Raw genomic sequence first — 22,071 nt, forward strand, 5'->3', positions numbered from 1 at the left:
TCCTTCCTCTGGGGACTATTGCGATTCAGTCAGACATTATGTCAGTGGTCTGGTATATCAACAAACAGGGGGGAACCAGGTCCTACCCTCTTTGCCGAGAGGCCATGAGAGTTTGGGAATGGGTGATCTCCACCAACTGCTTCCTATTAGCGATGCACATTCCGGGTCAGTCCAACATTCTGGTGGACAAATTGAGCAGAACTATTCTCTCCCCTTACAAGTGGTCTCTGAACTCTTCCGTAGTGGAACAGATCTTTCTCAAGTGGGGTCAGCCTTGCTGCAATCTCTTCGCATCACTTTCCAACGCGAAGTGCAGTGAGTTTTTTGCTCTAATTCTGCCTTTAGGGGAAGCCCCCAGAGATGCTCTAGTCCATGCTTGGCCACCCGGTCTTCTTTATGAGTATCCACCACTTCCGCTGATGACAACATTTTTGCAGAAAGCTCGTCAGTTGGGGGGGCAAGATTATCCTCATAGCCCCATTCTGGCCTTGTCAAGTCTGGTACCCCTGCCTATGGTCTCATCTCACAGCTCCTCTCTGGATCTTGGATCCCATTCCGGATCTGATCTCTCACCCCTCGGGAATGACCCCGCCGAATCTGGATGAGCTCAAGCTCACAGCTTGGCTGATCCAGTTCCCTTAATTGCCAGGACTCCCGGTATCTCTTCCCTAGTCAAGTCCATTCTGGTGGTGGCATATAAGCCCTCTACCAGGAATATTTACAATAGTACATGGAAACATTTTTCCATTTGGGCTTCACATAAGAACTTGGATCCTTTTACTGCTCCTATTCCAGCGGTTCTAGAATACTTGTCTCATATTTTTCAGCAGGGGGCCAGTTCATCTACTGTAAAGGTTCAGCTGGCTACTATTTCCCATTTTCATATTGGGGACAACTTTGGTTCTCTTGTTGCTACCAGAATTTGTAAGGCCTTTCTAAAAGGTACCTTTCTGTTGAGACCTCCTATCAGAAATTCATCCCCACCGTGGGACCTGACCTTAGTTCTTCAGGAGTTAGTATCACCTCCGTTTGAACCTGCAGCTTCCGTTGATCTGAAGTTCTTGTCATGGATGATGGCTTTTTTGGTAGCCATTACCTCAGCCAGGAGAGTGTCGGAGCTTCAGGCTCTTTCTATCAAACCTCCATACCTTGTATTTCACAAGGACAGGATATCTCTCAGGACTAATCCCTCTTTTCTTCCCAAAGTGGCTTCTGAGATGAACATTAATCATTCCATTAATTTGCCATTTTTTTCCCCAATTACCAGAACAAGGGGGAGTATAAACTTAATTTACTGGATGTTCACAGACAGTTAAATTTTTATTTACACAGGACGGCTGTCTTTCATAAATATGACCAACTTTTCATCTCCTTTTCAAAATCCTTTCTAGGGAAACCGATTTCTAAAGTAACTCTCGCCAGATGGATTTCGAGTTGTATTCTCTTAGCTTATGGAGAATCTGGCTTGCCAGAACCAGTGGGAGTTCATGCTCATTCTACTCATTCTATGGCAACGTCGGCTGCATTCTGGTCTAGAGTTTCCCTGGATGACATTTGTTCGGCAGCTACCTGGGTGTCCTCTCACACCTTTATTTCTCATTATAAGCTAGATTTGGTGTCTAGAGGAAGGGCTGCTTTTGGCTCTGCAGTGCTCCGAAATATTCTTCCTTGAGGACCTCCCAAGATTTCGGTTAGCTGGGGACTCTGTCCCACAGGTTGCTGATCAAATGAAGTTAACTACTTCAGATATAAAAGTTATGTACTCACCATAACGTTCCATCTGAGTATGTAACTTCATTTGTCAGCAACCACCCCTCCCTCCTTCCCCCTAACCTGAATAGTTGTTTAGCTGAACTTGAGGTTTGGATGCTTGAGTTTTGTTTGTCTCTGAGTCAGGTTTTCTCATGTTGTTAGTTTGTTTTGTTGTTTGTGCATGTGGCAAACACAATCTGAGGATTGGAAGGAGGTTGCAGAGTAGTATGGGTAAGGGGGTGGAGCTTGGAGCTCGGATCTTTAGCTTGGTATGCTGCCGGCTCGGATCCGTATCGGATCCGTAACCCACAGGTTTCTGACAAATGAAGTTACCTACTCAGATGGAACGTTATGGTGAGTACATAACTTCTATTTATTATCTAAATTACAGTTCTTCTTTGATATTAATTACACCACAGAGATAAATAAAATAAGGATATGGGACTCATTAAAAGCTTATATATATGGTAAAAAATCAGAGAATGGGATTCTGAATTATTAGATCTACAATCCAAACTTTTGTCAGTAAAAGCTGAAAAAAATCAAAATCATTTGGAGATGAAAAAGAAAGTAAAAGTATTAAACAATAAATACAACAAAAATCTAACACATAAAACTAGTTTAGCTTTAGAAAAACTAAAAATTAATACCTTGGCCACTTCTCCCAAATATCTACGTAATTTATCCACAAGAATCAAAATACAATCAAAAGCTAATAACATTGAAAGTATCTTCCATGAAAAGAAAGGGGAAAATTTCTCGGCTATAGGTGACATGCTGCCTATAGAAAGCACTATATGGAACATTTCCAAAAAGAAAAAATACATATCGATCAATTAAATCTAGATGAAAAATGTTCTAATATATAAAAAAAAAAAAAACAGAAAAATTAAAACTAGATCTGCAAGCACCCATATCCACGACGAAATTACAGATACAATAAAAGAGGGTAAAATAATAAAGCTTTAGGTATAGATGGCATAATTATGGAAATATATAAACTTTTTCCTTCAAAGATACTATCCCTCTTCCATAAAACTATATTAGAAGTTCAGTCACAAGCTTTAATACCACCCTCTTGGGGATATTTTTTAATCACACCAATCTTAAAGGAAACCAAAACCCCAAACCTCTGTACCTCATATAGACCTATATCATTATTAAATAATGACTATAAGATATTTATGACAATATTAACTAACAGAATAAATGATGATCAAACTGGATTTATATATCATACACACACACACATGACAATATTAAAAGGATCATGTCTCTTATAGATTATGTTAATAAAGAAAATAAAGAAACACTCATAATTGGCTTAGATATAGAGAAAGCTTTGATTCCCTAAATTGGGACAATTTATTCAAAATTCTGGTGTTATTTGAATTTCCTCCTTCCTTTGTTCATCTACTAAAGAATATATATACAAATAATTTAGCATATATTAAGCTAGGTCCTTTCACCTCTGACTCTATACATATAACAAAGGGTACTAAACAATGATGTCCCATGTCATTGATTCTATTTGCTTTGGCTTTTGAAATATTGGGAGATTCAATACGTAACAATACAAAAATCAAAGGAGTAGATGTTTATGAACAATACAATTCTAAACTAATGCCCTTTACTGATGACATATTATTAACATTATCCAATACAAAAGAGACATTAGAAGAATTAGATATTTTAATTGACACATTTTACAGGACTTCAGGACTCCATTGCAATAAATAAAAATCAAAATTTTTATTTTTAAATAAAAAAAAAGAATTGCAGACGAAGGGGAATCACATTATAGGGAAACAAGAATCTATCTTAAAATATCTAGGAATTGAGTTATGCAAGGATAATAATGGATTAGTCTCAAAAACTGCAATAATATCATCAATACAATTAAAATCTCTGTGGAAAAGTGGAACAAAATATTATTAAAATTTAAAGATAGACTACAGTTAATAAAAATGGTTTTACTACCCAAGATTCTATATATAGCTTTGGCAATACAACTGTTACCAGAAAGGAATATACTCAAAGAAATAAACTCATGTCTAATAAAATGTTTGTGGTTTCCCAAAAGAAACAGAATAGCTTTAATACATCATATCAGACCATGGAAACAGTGAAGATTAAACTTTCCTGATATAGAAACATATATAAAAGCATCAATATCTAAAACAATCTCAGATTTGATAAGTCCAAATTATTCTGCAAATTGGAAAGAATTACTAACTGTAATATCAATAAATGAATTTGATTTACAAAAAAAAAAATTCAAATAGATAAAAACAATTTGCCATGGCACATAGCAAATTGGAACGAATTACTAACCATAATATCAATAAATGAATTTGCTTTTCAAAAAAAAAAAAATTCAAATAGATAAAAACAATTTGCCATGGCACATATTATGTATTAGTATGCATTATGTATTAGTATGCAATATAACATAACTAATCCCACTAAAACTGGTATGATTAATTATTACATTGACTCATTTAGGAAAATTATTAATGCAAATATAGATCCGCGGTGGTGGTGCTGCGGTAGCGTTGTCGCCTCATAGTAAGACGCTGTCCGGTTCGATTCTCAGTGAGAGCGTCTTCTGCGTGGAGACCTGCGTGAATGGGCGCACCTTCATTGAAGGTTGTGCATCAGGGCTGGTAACTCGGCACGTAAAAATCAACTACCAATCATTAGCGGACTGGAGTTCCGCTGTGGCGACCCCCAACCGGGAAAAGCCAAAAGACACAACAACATTAATGCAAATATAGATTTAAAAATCTGGTTTGATCTTTTAACACCATTCATAGTTACAAAGAGCTATCCACATAAAATATACAGAGAAATACTTAATTCCTGTGAACAGAAATGATTTGTTTGTTGGTTTCACTGTATCAAAGAACTAAAAGTTTTGGATATGCAAACAATAGAAACAACATACAAAATTCCACGACAAGATTGGCTAACTATGCAAAGCATTCTGACGTATTCACAAGATTTATGCAGAATAATAAGCAATTCTTCATTTAAAGAAATACTTAAACTTATGAAATACCTATATGAAATCATATATAATGATTATGACATGGGAAATAGTATTTCGAAATTTTACAAGATATTGATAAATTATAAAACAACACCCAAATCCTCATATTGGAATTATATAACAAAAGGACAATCATTATAGCTAACTGAAGAAATTAAATCAAATATTTTATTATCAATAAAACATACATCCTTTACACAATACTGGAAAGTTTTTAATTGGAAATGCTTGCACAGAGCATTCTTAACTCCATATAGAATTACTAAAATTAATTCTTCCACAAAGTGAATATGTTGGAGGTGTGAGCAAATACACAATGCAGATTGGAATCACATTTTTTTTGACTGTGTTAAAATTAAGCCATTTTGGAATGGTATTAAAAACTTTTTACAAGCTTTATTTAATGAATTGTTTAACTTATCTAAAGCTCTAGTATTTTTGAATGTGTACGGAGGTCCTCATTTGAATGAGTCAAATATGTATCTAGTATGGACAATACTTGCAATCTCAAGGAAGTGTATAACAAGAAGATGGAATACAAACACAATACTGACTTTGGAAGACTTCTACAACCTACTGAAGACCACAGCATTATTGGAAATTAAAATAAAAGAATTAAGGGTTTATCTTAAGCCATTTATTAACAATCCATGGGAAAAAAAGTGTTATCATTGATTGACACTATACAATAACTGAACAGATACACTCTGATAACTGGATTGTTATACCTATAAAGTAATTGTATATATTGAGCTTTGTTATAGTGTCAGGCTAATGTAAATAATGTACATAGTTATTTAAGATGTTATATACAAACCATATGGAATTTATTTAACTGTATTTGATAATTCATGCTTTGTGCAATGTTTTTATCATTTACTTTTAGTTCATTGATCAAGTGCAACCTAATTAAGACAGATTATATGGTTTCCAGTGAGTTTTCTTTTCTCAGTATTCCTACCATGAGCAACATTTTAGGTGTAATCAGTGAAGTAAATGGGGAATTTGGACACACACACACACACACACACACACACACATATATATATATATATATATATATATATATATATATATATATACACACACACACACACACACATATATATATATATATATATATATAAATATATATATATATATATATATATATATATATATTACAGTTTACATATTTATTTACTCTTATTGTTTTTTGTTACTCCAGAATAGATTATACAGCTTGTATGGCATATTCCTAAAATATGTTATTTACTATATTTTTTTTTAGGTGGACATACACAGCTAAACATCATTCAGTATCCACCTGAAGTAGATGAATTTTTGCAGAATAGTGTTATCCTGAGCTGTCAGTGGGAAACCAAGCCAACTTTTGAACGTATCTCCATAGAATGGTTTAAGTGCGAAGATACAAAAACAACTTTGACAGAAATAAAAGGAGGAGAGAAGATGAATTACACACTGTTTACCAAGGATAAAACTAGAAGGCTAAATGAGTCGATACTAAACATCGGCAAAGCTTTGCTAAATCACAGAGGCATTTATTACTGTGTTGTGACAGTGGAAATACCTCCACCACCAAAACCTCACTTTGGAAATGGAACAAGATTGATCATTAAAGGTATGGATTTTTGTTTTGCATTGAAATTGCCAATAAAAGTAAAATAATTTTTGGGATGCATGCTATTATGGAGGAAGGGCATCTATGTTTACTGTAAGAGGCCAACATTTGGTAACAGGCTTAGATCAACAGATAGGTCTTTTTGGGAGGGACACGGACAAACATTTGGTGGTCTACCCTCTTATCCCCAGATGAAACTGAAGGGACTGGTGTCACTAGTTTGACTTCTTTTAGAGACTGGAGGAGGTTCTTGTTATGGCACCAGCATTAAGGGGAAGAGGGATCACAGATGCCTAGGATGCTGCATACAGAAGAATGTATATTGCCCATTGTGTATCACAGCCCACCTCAGCTCCTGTATTGAGGACTGTATCTATTATGGCCACATGAATTTTAATGTCCAACCACTGCTTCACTGCCTCTCCCCAACTAGAGATCAGGTTTCCATAACCATTAGCATAGCTAATAGACTTAATTCTTGAGATGATAAAGACCCACCAAGCAAAGGTCTGCATCTGGGATCAGATGACAATGAACAACAGAGAGTCTTTGGTGAGTGGAAGTTATGATAGGTTTATACAGATGGATGTTTCATAGTAGTTGGATAAGGAGATCCAAAGTGTCTGAAAATTAATTTTAAGTAGATTTTTTCTTATGTTCACTGTATTTTGAATCTGTACATGCAGTCACCTCGATAGGTTCATAGATATTATCTAGGCTAGCTGCCCTTGTGGGCCAGTTTAAGTTTAGCCAGTTTTCCTTTTGGTGCTCAAATGAACCTATCGCACTTGGTTAGAGACTGGCCTTACCCATCCCATGGTCAATAATTATATATTACCCCTAATGAAAATAACTGGGATCATACCATAGATAATTTGGGGGGATCCATGCATGAGATAAAACTTTTAGGAGCTGCCTCTTTCGTTAGTAGTACAGGAGGCAGTCCTTGGGTAAATTTTCTGTTTCTCATTCGTAGATCTAAGTTGTGCTTGAATATGGACAGGGATAAGCTTTGTTTTACGTGAATGGGGAGTCTGTTCCAGAGCAGAGGTATCCTCTGCAAGATATGCCTGTCTCATCAAACCACTGTATTAATGTTGCAGAAGTTTAGATCCTTAGACCGCATACATATATAGTCATCTGCATATCTACTACATATGCAGAGGTTATTGAGATTATACTCACAAAAGCCTCATCTGCACTTCCAGAAGCCATAAGCTCAACAAAACCATAACCTCATATTTTAGTATATTACATATATGTGATTAGTTAGGTAGGTGAGAAATGGAGAAAGAATTGTGATAGAGGTTAGTCTAGTGCTGGTAACAAAGATCATAACCTTGGTTTTATTGCAAACCGAGGATCATTTCTTTGGAATTTAATCAATTAAGTGTTTAGAACTAAACCAAACCAGATCTGACATTCCAGAATGTAGACACTGTGACCTGATAACCCCATAACTATACTAGGAATTGGTGACTCAGTCATGCATAAAACTGTCACATAGGTCAATGGATTTGTAAGAAGACAGTGTCATACCTGTTTTGGACAAAAAGTAAGGGGTATCACAACTAGGTTAAAAAGGGGTTATGGTAATTCTGACATGCTTATTATGCATATTGGAATGAATTACCTACAAAAGTTTTTTATCTCCTGACTACACAACATAATTTGGTAAGATTATCAAACAGCCTATCATGAATGGGAAAACACATCTGTTTAGCCAAATATTCTCATCACCTTATATGGCACTAGAATATAAAAAAAAAGCTTTGGTATTCATTTGGTGGCTAAGGATATAGTGTCATAGATAGAAGATTTAGTGCCCTTCAACCTGGCGTGAAAAATGCAACAAGCTGGAGTGCTTTCGAAGTAAAGGGCTCCATCATTTTTTTCCCATGGACTACATGTGCTGAACAGGAAATTTTCCATCCCCAGTTGTTTTTTTAGACTTCTTCAAATTCTAAAACAACAATAAAAAAGAAAAATATACAAGATTAAAACAAAAAATCAGAAGTTAATGTGGATTTGTTAAGTGTTAGAAGTCTCACTAAAATAGACAATTTAGAAACTTTCCTTTGCTTGAAGAATGTTAGATTATCTTCTCCCATGTTAATTGGTCAATGTTAAATGTTCAGTTAGTGTGATGGAGAAAATTTCTGATTCAAAGACATGGTAAAACTACATAGAGAAAAGCTTCATTAGTGGCTCATTATCGTATCTCTGGATCGAACTCTGTGCTGTAAGACTTGACCGTGCTAGTGTTCTCCCTCCCAGCCCATGCGATGTGTAGCATAGGTACCCTCCCCTTCACACATACAAACACACACACACACACACACACACACACACACACACACACACACACACACACACACACACACACACACACACACTCAAGCATCCATAAAGAAGCCCCCTAACACTTGCTCATACAGAGTTGGCATCCTCTACCTACCTGCTGTAGAGTGGCCACCCAGACAAACACACACGCACACACACACGCGCACACACACACACACACACACACACACACACACACACACACACACACACACACACACACACACACACACACATACACACACACTCTCAACCACATTTATACCCCAACAGACACAACAAGCACACATGGTCACACAAATATACACACAGACACTCACATATCCCCATGGTTTTGCTATACTTATCTGTACAGCAGCTACTGCCATAGGAGTGAATGAGTCATTGCCATCAAAGGATGTTGTTCATTTTTTCACTTTTTTACTTTTTCCTTCTAGAGAAAAAAATAACTTGGTAGTGTGTATCCCTGAATCACTCAGCCGAGTTGATCAGGAACAGCAGACATTTCTGGGGGAGAGATCAATGATAATTAGCATTAGCCATTCCCCTAGACTGTCACATTAGCATGCAGCTACTGTTTGTGCTAAAGTCCCCAGCAGGGGAAAATCCCTGCTAGGAGACCGGTCTATGAGCAGAAAAGGCTTACCATGATGTGGAAACCTTCAGAGTTAAGGCTTCAGCATTGTGGTAAGCCTTTATGAATCCAGGGATGGTTTGAAAACCAAAAAATGCATATCACAAATTCCTGGAATACCTCCTTTAACTGTTGCAGTTTTTTTATGAGATAGGCGCATTATAGAATTTATTATTGTAAATACTGATTGTATTAAATTGTTACCTTGGGGCTTTTTCTCCCCAGGCCTCTGCTGAAAAAAGGGTACCAGTGCCTATTCAGGCTTTCCTGGTAAAGAAATGTCAATAAATAAATAAATAAACAAACAAACAAGGTGGTAGTATCCCAATACTGGTAAAAGAACAGCTAAAAAAACAATCCTTTGGGGAATGCTAACTACCCTAATATTGACTAAACTACTCAGTGTCAAATAAACATGCTCAAATACTTGAGATTTTAATCAAAATAATTTAGCAAAAAACTGCAAAATCCAGCTGGGATGGGAGTATCTTAGATATCATGCCTACAAAATCCTCATGATTTCTACTCACAGCCCACGGTTGTAGTTTCTATATTTAGTTTAGTTCATGATTCGCTAGCAACTCCTCTTTGCCATTTACTTCTTGGAGGTCAAAGATGCTGCTAAGGGTTTACGGCTGACCAAGTTTTCAGTCACTTTAAAGTTGGTGCCATCATAAATCCTCCAAATTATATCAAGATCCTGCAAGAGAGCCTTTCCTAAACCAACAGCTAATGTCAAAACCATGGATTAAAACTAAGTGCTAAGAAATGAGGGTAGTTACGTATTATCGCAACCATAGTCTAAACGACTCACTATGCAGTTCGGCATGGTACAGATAGGAAAACAGCATGACAGAAACTAAAAGTGCTACAGTGTTATGGAGTGAGCAGGCTGTATGGTTTGCAGAAAGTAGTGGAAGTACCACATTTAAACATGTAAGGCCGAGAGCGTTTTGGTTTCATACTTATCAGGTCGTACAGGTCCCTGGATGATTGACAGTAGCATACACATTGAGCATTTTGGCCTTCCTGGTTAAAAACACGTCCTTTTGCCTCATTACTGTAGCATGCCGCCGATTTTCAATTACTTTTCTTGGATTTTCTATAGTGCTTAACACTGAAATATTTGGTACCATTTCATTTTCTAGACTATCCATCCACTCGTAACAATGCAGCTGAGGTTATTCACCTGCTCCCCGTGGTAAGAAACCTGGCATGCACTCAGGGCTTGGAAAACAGTTGACTGCTTCTTCTGTCATGGAAGTGTTACCGCGATTGCTGTGAAAATACATTTAAAACATTTGTTTTCCTTTGCAGCTTCACGCAAAAAGTATTCTGCTCGGTTACATTCAAGTTGCAAAAGAAAACACTGTTTTCAATGTTTTTTGAAAGCCATCACAGTAACATTTACAGCACAGAAGAAGAAACAATCAACTGATTACTTCCGTCATCTTCCATTACACTTCCTAATGTAATTACTCTTGTAAAAAGTACATCCTAAAAAAGTTAGATTTTGTTACCCAGATAAAATGAAAGCTTGAAGGCCTGCCAGAAAAGATAGCAACAGTCACTCAGCTGGAATGTGATTGCGATAATGTTTGCCTATCTGTACCATGCCGAATTGCATAGTGAGTCGTTTAGACTATGGTTGCGATAATACGTAAGTAACAAAATGAATAATAGAATTCTTTGACAAGCAGGAAGTACCAAGCTTCACATTAACATCACTCACCTAAAAATTGATCCAGAAGTTAGGGACCTGGGAAATTTTGTAGGCAATGAATGTCCTTTGATCTCCATATATCCTTTATTGTAATAAAGCCCTTTTCATTGCACAGTTTATTACTAAGGGTATAGCATCCAGGTCCAGGAATGCGATCATTCCACTGTATTCTGTCTTCATCAGGCTGATGACTGAGTATAATGCCTCATTCAATATGTACCTGTCCAAACATTTGACACAGCTTGAATGCCTGCACTGCTTCCTTACTAAGAAATTCAAGGGCCTAAATCATAAACACAATGAGGACTATTTCAAAGCCTTGTCCCTCTTCTAGGAGTCATACAGACTACTGAGGGACAATCTCTACCTCGTGTATAGAGCCCTCAACAGACCCTTTCCTGCCAGACTATTACATATTCACAAGTTCAACAGTGGCATAAACGCCTGCTCTAGAGATGTTGATCTGTTTCGCAATATAAATATTTTGGAGGCATAAATATGTATCACAGAAAATAACACTTCTTTGAAATCATCTTCATCTCCACATAAAACAAAGCATTTCACTTTCACTATTCAAACATAAGTTAGATGGATGGATTGGTAACCGCAAATTCTCTCCTGGTTTAGCACCCTTGTCTGTCATGGATAGGGCCAACATGTAAATGTTCTGCTCATCTCTGGGTTATTTATACTTAAAATCCAAAGGGTAAAAACTTCATGGAAATGCATGGCTAGGCTTCTAAAGATACTCACAGTTCAATAGCCTAGTAAGTATCTGTGAACCTGTTAAAGCTATAAGCATTTAATGAACTTCATCTTGTACTCTGTGTTTTGAGTTCCTCACCTCCCTTTCCTTACTGTTTTAGCAATTCTTGTAAGCCAGCAGTGCTCCTTGGTCATCCCTGAAAAGATGATTGTCCCTAGGGGTTTACTTGGTTAACAAATGAATACAAATAAATAAAATAATATGGGTTCCAACACCATCATCTTTAATCCAAGAGTAAAGCAGATTCAGTCATAAATACGATCTTCCCTCCTAGACTTTACCAATGGAGACTGGTGTGGTAAATAGCATAGCTGTAAAAGCAGATTGGGATAGTATCCTAAGTGATCAAAATAAGTCTGGTAGGGATACTGTCAGTTCTTTAATATTATTAACTTCTACACTCAAACATATTGCCAGTACATAAACAAACAAATACAATTTGACACAAATCCTTACACTGGTGTCACAAAATTAATAAGATATGCAACAGTAGAGAGCTGCAACTAGAGATTCCACAAATACAATTAAAAACTTGGGTCCTGTATGACAATATAGTATACATGGTGGTTTCCTATACATGATTAAGGTATAGCCTAAATAAATGTCTATCAGATGTGTTAAAGAAAATGTTAGCATGATGTCCCTAACCTCTGGTGATATACAAGCACCAGATCACAAAAGGGAAGGGGTTCACATCACACCTAAACAGGTTTAGACTATCAGCCTAAGCAGCATACCTTGCAAAATTAGGATGAGAATTGGGCATATCCAAAATGATGAAGACCTACTTTTTAGATATGGAGCAGCAGGGCTTCGTGAAATAGAAATCTTGTTTTTTGAAACTTGTGCATTTCTTTAAAGAGATAACAGTAGCATTTTGTTGAAGGACTGACAGTGCATGATGCTTAACAAAAACAAATCCACACGTGAAGACAAACTAGAAACCCCACAGTCCGTTAAGGTGAAAAAGAGATCCGCCATTAGTGCTCTTCTTTAAAACTTTATCACACACAAAATTAGAATAGCGCTTTCATCCACAATAACAAAGTTTAGTGAACTTCATCAGATAAAACTATTTCCTGTTAAAAACTTTAAATACTGTACACAAACCAATCACATTTCATGTTCCAACATGACCTGCCACAACCCCTTCTTTTTAAAACCATGTATTGTGTTACATTTTGGTTATGATCCTCATAAATAAAAGTTACTTCAACCTGTCTAAAAATATATATATATTAATAATCACAAATAAATAATTAATGCAAGTAAATGTGGTAACATTATTCAAAGAATAGAATAAATATAAACAGTACAATTATTAGCAATGCTTATCTGGCCAGCGCTTCCAACCTTAATATACAATAAATCAAACAGTAATAATTACATTCTGGCCAGTTATAAGCATTTAACCTTATCTGTCAGGTAAGTTCCTTCTTTTCCAAATATAGATTCCAGGCTCCGCTCCCCCTCTTAAACCAATATTGACTTTTTTAATCACTGTATATTTAAAATAATGTCCAGGAGATTAGTGTATATATTTAGCCAGGGCATTATTGGGCTTATTCTTTTTGATGCTATACTCATGCTCATACATTCTCTCCTTTAGTCTACATTCTGTTTTGCTCACATAAAAGCATGGGCATTCCTGGCATGTAGCCAAATAGCCCACCCCTTTTGTATCAGAATTAAATCTCCCTTGTATCCTTTTTATTTTTCTATATCCCGCATACCTTACTTTGAATATGTTGCCTGTGTAAATTTGTTTGCAATAATTGCAACTACCACATTTCATCATTTGTTGCATAATATGAAAAACCCTGTAAATTTCTACACACCTCTTTAATCTTGGTTCCCAAACCTCATATCAATCTGTAGCACTTTGTTGAAGGTTTGTACTCAGTGTACTACAAATTCTGTTAGCACATTTTATTTTTATCAGTATTCTTGACTGAAGGTTATTTTCACTGATTGAAAGTGCATTCACTGAAACTGCATGCAAAATGTGAAGGCCTGCTTTAATATGGATGCATTTCTAGACTTACTCAAAGAGAATACTGTATTTTTGTCTAACAAACTTCATTTAAATGATACCTGATCTTACAGTGTAGTCCTCTTTGAGAAATTTTTTTTCATATTTATTAAAAGAGGCTTTAATAACCCCGATTTTCAAGATTAGAAAATTACCACCCAGACCTAAAATAATTGGAAAATTGTTACTTTGTGTCTGACTTTGCCTTTATAGATAAGGTTGGTGAAAAGGTACTTGGTGCACATATATATATATTCCTGTTTGGCATCACATATATTTGATCCATATCAAACTGGATATACAGTAGATGTAACACTCCTTATTTAGGTTGTTAGTGACCTACTTATGTCAAGGGATCAACAATTGTGTTCCATCCTGGTCATCCTTGATTTCTCAGAAGCCTTTTGCACTGTTGACCATGGCATTCATGAATCATTTCTTCTGGTGGTCACTTGTGGAAGTGTAAGGTGCCTTAGGGATTGATACTGGCACTTCTTGTGTTCACTGTGTACATGCTGCCACTTAGGATTGCCTTGCAGAGGAGTTACTCCTTGCCAGTTTTATGCTGTTGATATTCAGCTGTATCTCTTTTTTATTCAGAACTCTGTGGTAGACATTACCACACCTGAAGACTGTCTGGAGTGCATCTTTCAGCAAATGATGCAAAATCATTTAGAGGTTAATACAGCTAAGACTAAACCAGTGCTGGTAGATGCTATAATCCATTTGTTGTATCCCCCTTATAATACATTTAGAGAACTACTTGAAATTTGTATCATGATGGCAGGCTGACCCTTATGGACAAGGTGTCATGTCAGCCACTAAGTCATCCTATTATAATTGTAAGATTATTGTCTAGGTTAAACATTTTATTTTGTTGTTGGACTTTGCTTTAGTGATCCATGTGCAAGTGTCACCTGAGTCAAACTACCACAGCTGTTTTTATCGTGGTCTTTTGGGTAAGGCTCTGGCATAGCTGTTCTTGGTGTAGAATTCTGCAGTCATGCTTGGCAGCCAGATATCATGTCTTCCACATTATATGCCAACTGCAGGCTCATCACTGTTACCCAGTCACTGCTAGATTAATATGTAAAATTCTTAGGCTTGCTTCCTGAACCTGTATAGTCTATGCCTTCCTGTTTGCAGAACCTGCTGCTAGCCACCCTGAAGACCTCACCTACTTTCCTTGAAGCAGACATATGATTTTGGTCCCTCAATAATATTTTTATATGACATTCTAACAAAACCTAAACATGCACACCTGTTTTAAGCTTAGTAATTTTTAATTACTTTATTTTTGCCATATATGCTAATTGAATGCATCATTTTCTAGGTTTTTTATATAGTTTGCCTGTAAAATTATTTGCATCAGAAACACAGAAAGTTGTTAGTTACATGCTGCCTTTCTTTAGAAAGCTATCCTATTTATTGAAATATAGTTAAGCAAATATGATGTTCAGAATTCTCACTCCTGTAATAGCCTTTAGGCTACATGGGTTGTTTATTTTTCTAGGAAACAACAACAGGCCAGCTTCACAAAGTTCTGCTCCCCCCCCCCCCCACACACACACACACTCACACACCTTCACTCTGACTGCTGATTGGCTAGCTCAAGGAGGGAAATCAGCAGTCAATGTGACGATTTCTTTAGTAGTTTCTTGCCATCTTGAGGATAAGCATGTCTCAGGCTTCACAGGCACAGCAATTAGCTAAGAGCTTCATTTTTGGCAGATATGTCCCCGTTGGAGAACCCTTCTACATAGAAATTGTTGCCCTTTAAGAAAATATTATTCAGTTTAAATTTCTGATTAAAAGTTATAGTTCTCCTGTAATAAAACTGGTATTTTTTACTTGTATTAGAAGTTTCCTGTCAGGGACTGCTATTTATAGCTATCCATGTTATTTAGCTAAGTAGGAGCTGATTTAACTAAATATATTTCCTGCATGTGTAAACTTTTAAAATTGTATCTAAAAAATGTATTTTCAGAAGGGCAGGGACATGTTTTCTACAGTGTAGTGCTTATGCTCACTTTGTGGCAACCTACCTGCTATTTTTCTTTTATGCTCAGTATTTTTATCTTAGTAAAAGGAGTACTGACAGGGGAAATTGAGTGATGCTTGTGATTTTACTTTGTGAAGGGGGCTGGGACAAGAAGTGTGATTGTAAATGTGCTTTTTGTGTACACTAGGTGGCAATTTACCATCCAACAACTCACTCCAGCAACAATTACAGCATTTCTTCCTTAGCTATAAAATGGATATTTACTTCAGTCCTACTTGTTCCAATCATGCTGTTTCTAGAAAAAAAGACTTACCAAAGAGTTCCTGCCATTGCCATGGGCTCAATATATACCCTAGCCAATAGTGAGTAAGCTTTGTTTTTTCTTGTTTGGCTATAAATGGATACCTACTTCAGTCCTGCTGGTTCCACTCCAGCTTTTCATAGAAAGAAAAAAAAAGCACTTACCAAAGAGCCCTTGCCTTTGCCATTGGCACAATCTGTTCCTCAGGTGAAGTGGGGTAAACCTGCAGTGCCCATTTGTTGTTCCTCAGACCACTCACTTACCTCTCTGTCTTCCTCTGTTGTAGTCCTTTCAGCCACCATCAATCTGGGGTCAGTCACGAATCTTCAGCTATTCTAGTGTCTGATATGGACATTTGAGAACAATCTTATATAGGGCAGGGAGATACTGGGAGAAAGAGGCCATTATTCCCATCAGCCATCACTCTTTTGAGTCAGTCTTCTTCCACAGGGACTCCTATGAAGAAAACACAAAAGATTAAACATTGTTTACCTCAAGAGGTAATTACAGTTAAGAAAGATGATTTTCTTACCTTTATAAAGCATGCATTACAGACTATGAATCCTGGTGTCCAGAAGCCGTTATAGGTGAACATCCCCCTGTAAAGAAATTCCTAAGGAAACTGCATCTGATGATTTTGATTATGGCAGAGATGGGGCTTCTTTTCCTTCAGGTTCACAAGCCTAGCCTTCTGAGAAGAAAATAAAATTTATTTTCCTCTTATGGAGTAATTTTCTTTTATTCAGAACATAGCCAGGAGGAATGAGGTATTTTTATGGGAACAAATGGAGGTCCCCACCAAACTGAGGAAATATTATGGTATGCTATAAACTGTTTTTCCATATTCCTCATCCATCCCTCCTATACTGCCTGCCCTGGAGGATGTGTTGAATGCTACCTGTAATCATCCTGATAGCCAGCTGTCAGTCCGTGAAAAAGCAGATAAGATGTATAACGTGCCTCAGGCTAATAAATTTATTTTCTGTCACCTTAGATCGGACACAAATACAATATCCATTGCATCTACTGCTGGGAATAGATTAGTACTGAACACCAACCCTTGACATCATAAAAAGGTGTTGGACCCTCTAGGTAAGGGAATGTTTTATTCTTCCACTTTGGTTTTCAGAATTCTCAATTATCAGGTGTTTATGTTCTGTTAAATGAATAGTCTGAGTTAACATGCTACATCACTTCCTACAGAAGAAAAGTCTGCTTTGCCCCAGTTATATAAACATGTCTTAAAGAGTGTGTATTATTGTTTAGACACACTGCCTAGTGCCACTGTTTTAGATTAGGAGGTGTTGTTTGGCACATCTGCCACCCAGGTCCACAAATAATATTATGACATTGGGAAATTAATGTAGGAAGTTTCTAAAGTCTCTTTCTTTCAAAAAAGTCAAGTAAGCAAAACCCAGCATGTGCTGGCAAACAAGATGCTAAACAGAGATAGCTGGAGAGTAGCAGCAGTCAGAAAAAGGAATCCTTTCAGAAAAAGGGACATGAGCACAAGTACAGCATGACTATGCCAGCATCCCCCCCCCCCCCGCCCTGGGCCAATAACACTTTGAATCTGGCAAAATATTGTCTCAGACTCCTGGGTGTTAAAAGTGTTGCAGGAGGGTTACAGATAGCCCCAGATTAAAAAAATAAATAAACATTCTTTCAGGGCAATTCCTCCCTATCCTCCAAACTAAACACAATATTTTCCTCAAGTTCTTCAGTCTTTACACACCTAAGGAGTCATAGAATCAATGCCTGTAAGTGAAAGGGACAAATGTTTGTATTCCAGAATGTTTCTGGTATCAAATAAAGAGGCCTCTTGGAGACTAGTACCAGATCTGTATGTGAAAGTATCAAGATTCAAAATGTTGACCTTACAGAACCTGTTACCCATGAGTTATGTGGTAATACTAGAATTGAAAGATGCTTATTACCACATTCCCATAACCACAGGCTTCAGGAAATTTCTGAGGTTCTCTGTATTTCTGGGTCACATTACCAATTTCCTGCATTACCTTTTGGATTATCTACAGCTCCAAGTGTCTTCACAAAATGCATAGCTCCAGTCATAACTTATTGCAGACTAAATGGCGTTCATATTTTCCTTATTTAGATGACTTACTTATCTTTGCATAGTCTTTATCTAGATGTTAACAGTCATTAACATAAGTTATGTCTCTTCTGACCACTTTGGGTTTTCAGATACATGTTGCAAAATCCTCCTTGACTCCATCTCACAGGATCGTATTTCTCAGCTGCTTTCTTGATACTGCTCTTCAAAATGCCTGTTAGACATGAGAGAAGATGAATTTTTATCGGAATTCTTTCCTGAGCTTCTCCAGTCAGTCTCAGACTTCTGCAAGGCAATTTCTCAGGATCCTAGGTTCATGGCTTCTGTGATTCTCATGATTCCCCAAGCCAGGTTACACATGAGAGACATGCAATGTTTTCTAAAATAAAAACTTATGGAGCCAACATTTACATCCTCTATAGCATTAAATTCCAGTTTTGAGTTTTCCACAAATGGAACTGCATTGGTGAAAGTAACAAATTCAGCTGACCCCAAGTCTCCCTCAGACCCCAAACCAATTATTCACCACAGACGCTTCAGGTTTTGCTAGGGGAGTAGTTTTTATGGAGATAAAGGTGCAAGACCAGTGGAGTCATTCAGACAGACCAAAGCACATCAAATATAAAGGAGATGTCAGCTGTGATCCATGCCTTGACATCTCCATCATCTATGGACTCCAGGACTTCTTCAAGTGATTACAAACCATAGCACAGTCATGTGGTACATAAACAAGCAGAGAGATACAAGGTTATACCCCTATGCAGGCTGGCTATGATGGGTGTGACTTACTTCTTCTGCATTCCTTAAGCCTCCAAGCATCTTATTTTCTGTCAGGGCAAAATATAGTGGCAGAGAAGCTAACCTATGACAGACCCTCATGAATGGAAACTGAATTGGAGGATGTTCCAAGAACTGATCCGTTTGTGGCAAATACCTCAAATGGATCTGTTTGCCTCCTTTCAAATCAGCTTTTAACCCAAAGGTTGTTAGCTCTTAGGTTCTTTGCAAGCAAGCCTGGAAAACAGATGCATTTTCATTCCCTTGGAAGGAAATGATCCTTTATACTTTATCTGCCCTTTACACTGAAATCATGGGTAATTCTGAGGATTCAGAAGGATTCCTCAAAATTCATTGTGGGGACTCCCTTTTGGCTCAGGCAACACTGGTTCTCCCTTCTTATGGAACTGCCCAAGGGCAATTACCACAAGCTTCCTCAAAGACTGGATCTACTCACACAAGACATGGGGAGTTTGATACAATCTAGTCTCAATCATCTTCTGCCGACTGTCTGGATGATTCAGTTTTAATATCTTTTAGGCACTTATTTCATGAGGACATTCAGCAGAAACTAAAGGAGGCAAAAAAGCCTGCTACAAGAAAACCATACATTGATAAAGGGAAAAGATTTTCTAGTTGGTGCCTAACCATAACCAGTGCCCCATCAGGGATTTTGTACCACTTGTGCTCAAATATTTGTGGGAGTTACTTTCCCCAGGCCTCTTTTATTCCTGTATAAAAGTTCATCTTGCACCATTTCAGCATGTCTGCCCACGGATCCTCCTCTTTCTTTTTTGTTTGTGGTGAAACAGTTTCTGAAAGGAGTTTTACACCTGAGACTTACTTGTAAATAGGTTGTTCCTCCTTCGGATCTCAACTTTGTGCTGGAGAAGTTGACTGTCACCTTTTGAACCTGCTAATCACGTTGATTAAAGGTAAAGGTTGGAAAACTGTATTCATCATTGCTCTGACATCAGCAAGAGGAGTAGCTAAGTTGCAAGTTCTCATTTTTATCTCAACAGAGATAGGGTGTCATTAAGAAAAAAAAACTCTTTATAGGTGATTACTGGGCTATTGACCTGAAGGTCTTTATAAACATAGCAGTGTGTACCCAATATAATACTAGAGAAACCCAATATAAATGACTGCTCATATGTAGGAGGGTCATACATGAAATCCCTGGCAGGAATTTACTGTTTCCCATCCAGTCATTTAGGCTACGCTTAAACAAGGTCATAGAGAGGCTTTGTCTGATATGACTTGGTAGCCTATTCCAGAGGAGTGGCAACCTCTGAGAGACATCTCTGTCTCTCCAGTAGGTCCTATTTATGTTGCAGGCCAGGATGTCCCATTTGACTTGCAGATGAGCAGCATTTCCATTAGGTTTAGATCTGAGATTGTGCTATAGGCCAGGCACAAGTCTCCTCTAAGTAGTCTGTATACTACAGAGTACAGTGACAGTTACTTCAGTCTTTCAGTGTATGACATGTGTTGGAGACCCTGAATTTTCTTGGTTAGAAATCTCTGAGGTCTCTCAAGTTGCTGCAGGTTCCTGGTAAGATACATACCAAAGGGAGCATTGTACTCAATTATTGGCCTGATGAGGGTTGAGTACAGGGGTGTTATGACCTCTTTTGATCTTGAGGCAATGTCTTTGCTAATGAGGTGTGTGATGTTGAATGCCTTCCTTACCACAGTGGACATATGGTGGTCAAAGTTTAGGCTACAGTCAACTTGTATTGCCAAGTCTCTCACTACTGAGTTGTTAGGGTTTTATTATTTATATGATAGTCTGCAGGGATGTTGTTTTTACTGAAGGGGATGATAATGCATTTTTTAGCATTGAGTTTGAATCCATGGCTTTGGCACCAATCACTGGTTAGTGTAAGTTCCTCTTGAAGTATATTGACATATTTTGGGAATTCAATGATTGCACTTAATTTGCAGTCATTAGCAAACTTAGTCAGCCACAGCCTCTCTGTTTTGGCCTGAACTTTTGAGAAGTATATTCCAAACAATAGGGAGCCCAGCACTGATTCCTGAGAAGCCCCACTGGTGAAGGTCTTCTGGTTGAGGTAAAGTTCGCAACTTAGACTGAATGTGATCTGTCAGTGAGCTAGTTAGAAACCCACCTGATGACCCACCTAATGACATAAAGGTTGATATTCAACTGGGAAAGTTTATCATTGATGCCCAAATGTGGGATTATGTTGAAGGCCTTGGCTAAGTCAAGGAAGGCTGTATGCACAGATTTGCCTTCATGTATGGCTCTGGTAACGTTTTCCAAAATATCCACTAGGTTTAACAGGCATGACCTGCCTTTGACAAAACCAAACTGAGTCAGATCAAGAGTTCAGAGATCACCTATATCCTTATTTATAAGGCTCATGATGAATCATTCCATGGTCATTCAGATAAGGCTGAATAAGCTTATGGGTCTGTAGTTCCCAGGGTCTGTTGCTGTACCCCCTATATGAATGGGAATGACGGTTCTTGTTTTCCATTCAGCAGAGACAAAATCATTACTCAGGCCGTGGTTGAAGAGAGTACCTAATGGAGTTGCTATCTCATCTTTTAGACCATTTAAAATGCAACATAGAATGCCATCCCGTCCCATAGAAGCTGTGTTTTTGGCCTTCGAGAGAGCATTAATGATTTGCTCTTTGGAGATGCAAAGTGGAATGCTTTGTGGAATGTTTGGAAGGACAGGGGGGTTTAATTTTCCACAAACCTGTCAGCTAATAGGTTAAATGTTTTTGCAGGATCAGTGTGTGATGCCATACACAGCTAGTTCAGCAGATGTCTTGGTCCTTCCTACCTTTTAGGTTACGGATTAGCTGAGGAATGCCATACGGTTATCCTTAGCTATTGTTGCTAAATTTTTTTTGAAGTTGCCCTTGGAGGATTTTACAAGTTGTCTTATTTGTTCAAACAGAGGACAGTGTTCTTCCAGTACTGGGACCTCTGTTTTTTATTCTTAGACAGCAAATTCTT

The 22,071-nt window shown here is 37.5% G+C and overlaps 1 protein-coding gene across 3 annotated transcripts in view; it reads left to right on the plus strand.

Annotated features, from left to right (window-relative positions):
• Positions 1 to 22,071, plus strand: part of LOC122794129 — a 594,614-nt gene that overhangs the window by 94,315 nt on the left and 478,228 nt on the right. For all 3 annotated transcript variants that reach the window (XM_044062306.1, XM_044062307.1, XM_044062308.1), the window contains exon 2: positions 6,075 to 6,425. In XM_044062306.1, the coding sequence (XP_043918241.1) occupies positions 6,075 to 6,425 (351 nt within the window). The remainder of the gene's footprint in view (positions 1 to 6,074; positions 6,426 to 22,071) is intronic.

The sequence above is a fragment of the Protopterus annectens genome, chromosome 2.part1 (genome assembly GCF_019279795.1).
Source record: "Protopterus annectens isolate FY-2018-M chromosome 2.part1, PAN1.0, whole genome shotgun sequence".
Taxonomy (NCBI): domain Eukaryota; kingdom Metazoa; phylum Chordata; order Ceratodontiformes; family Protopteridae; genus Protopterus; species Protopterus annectens.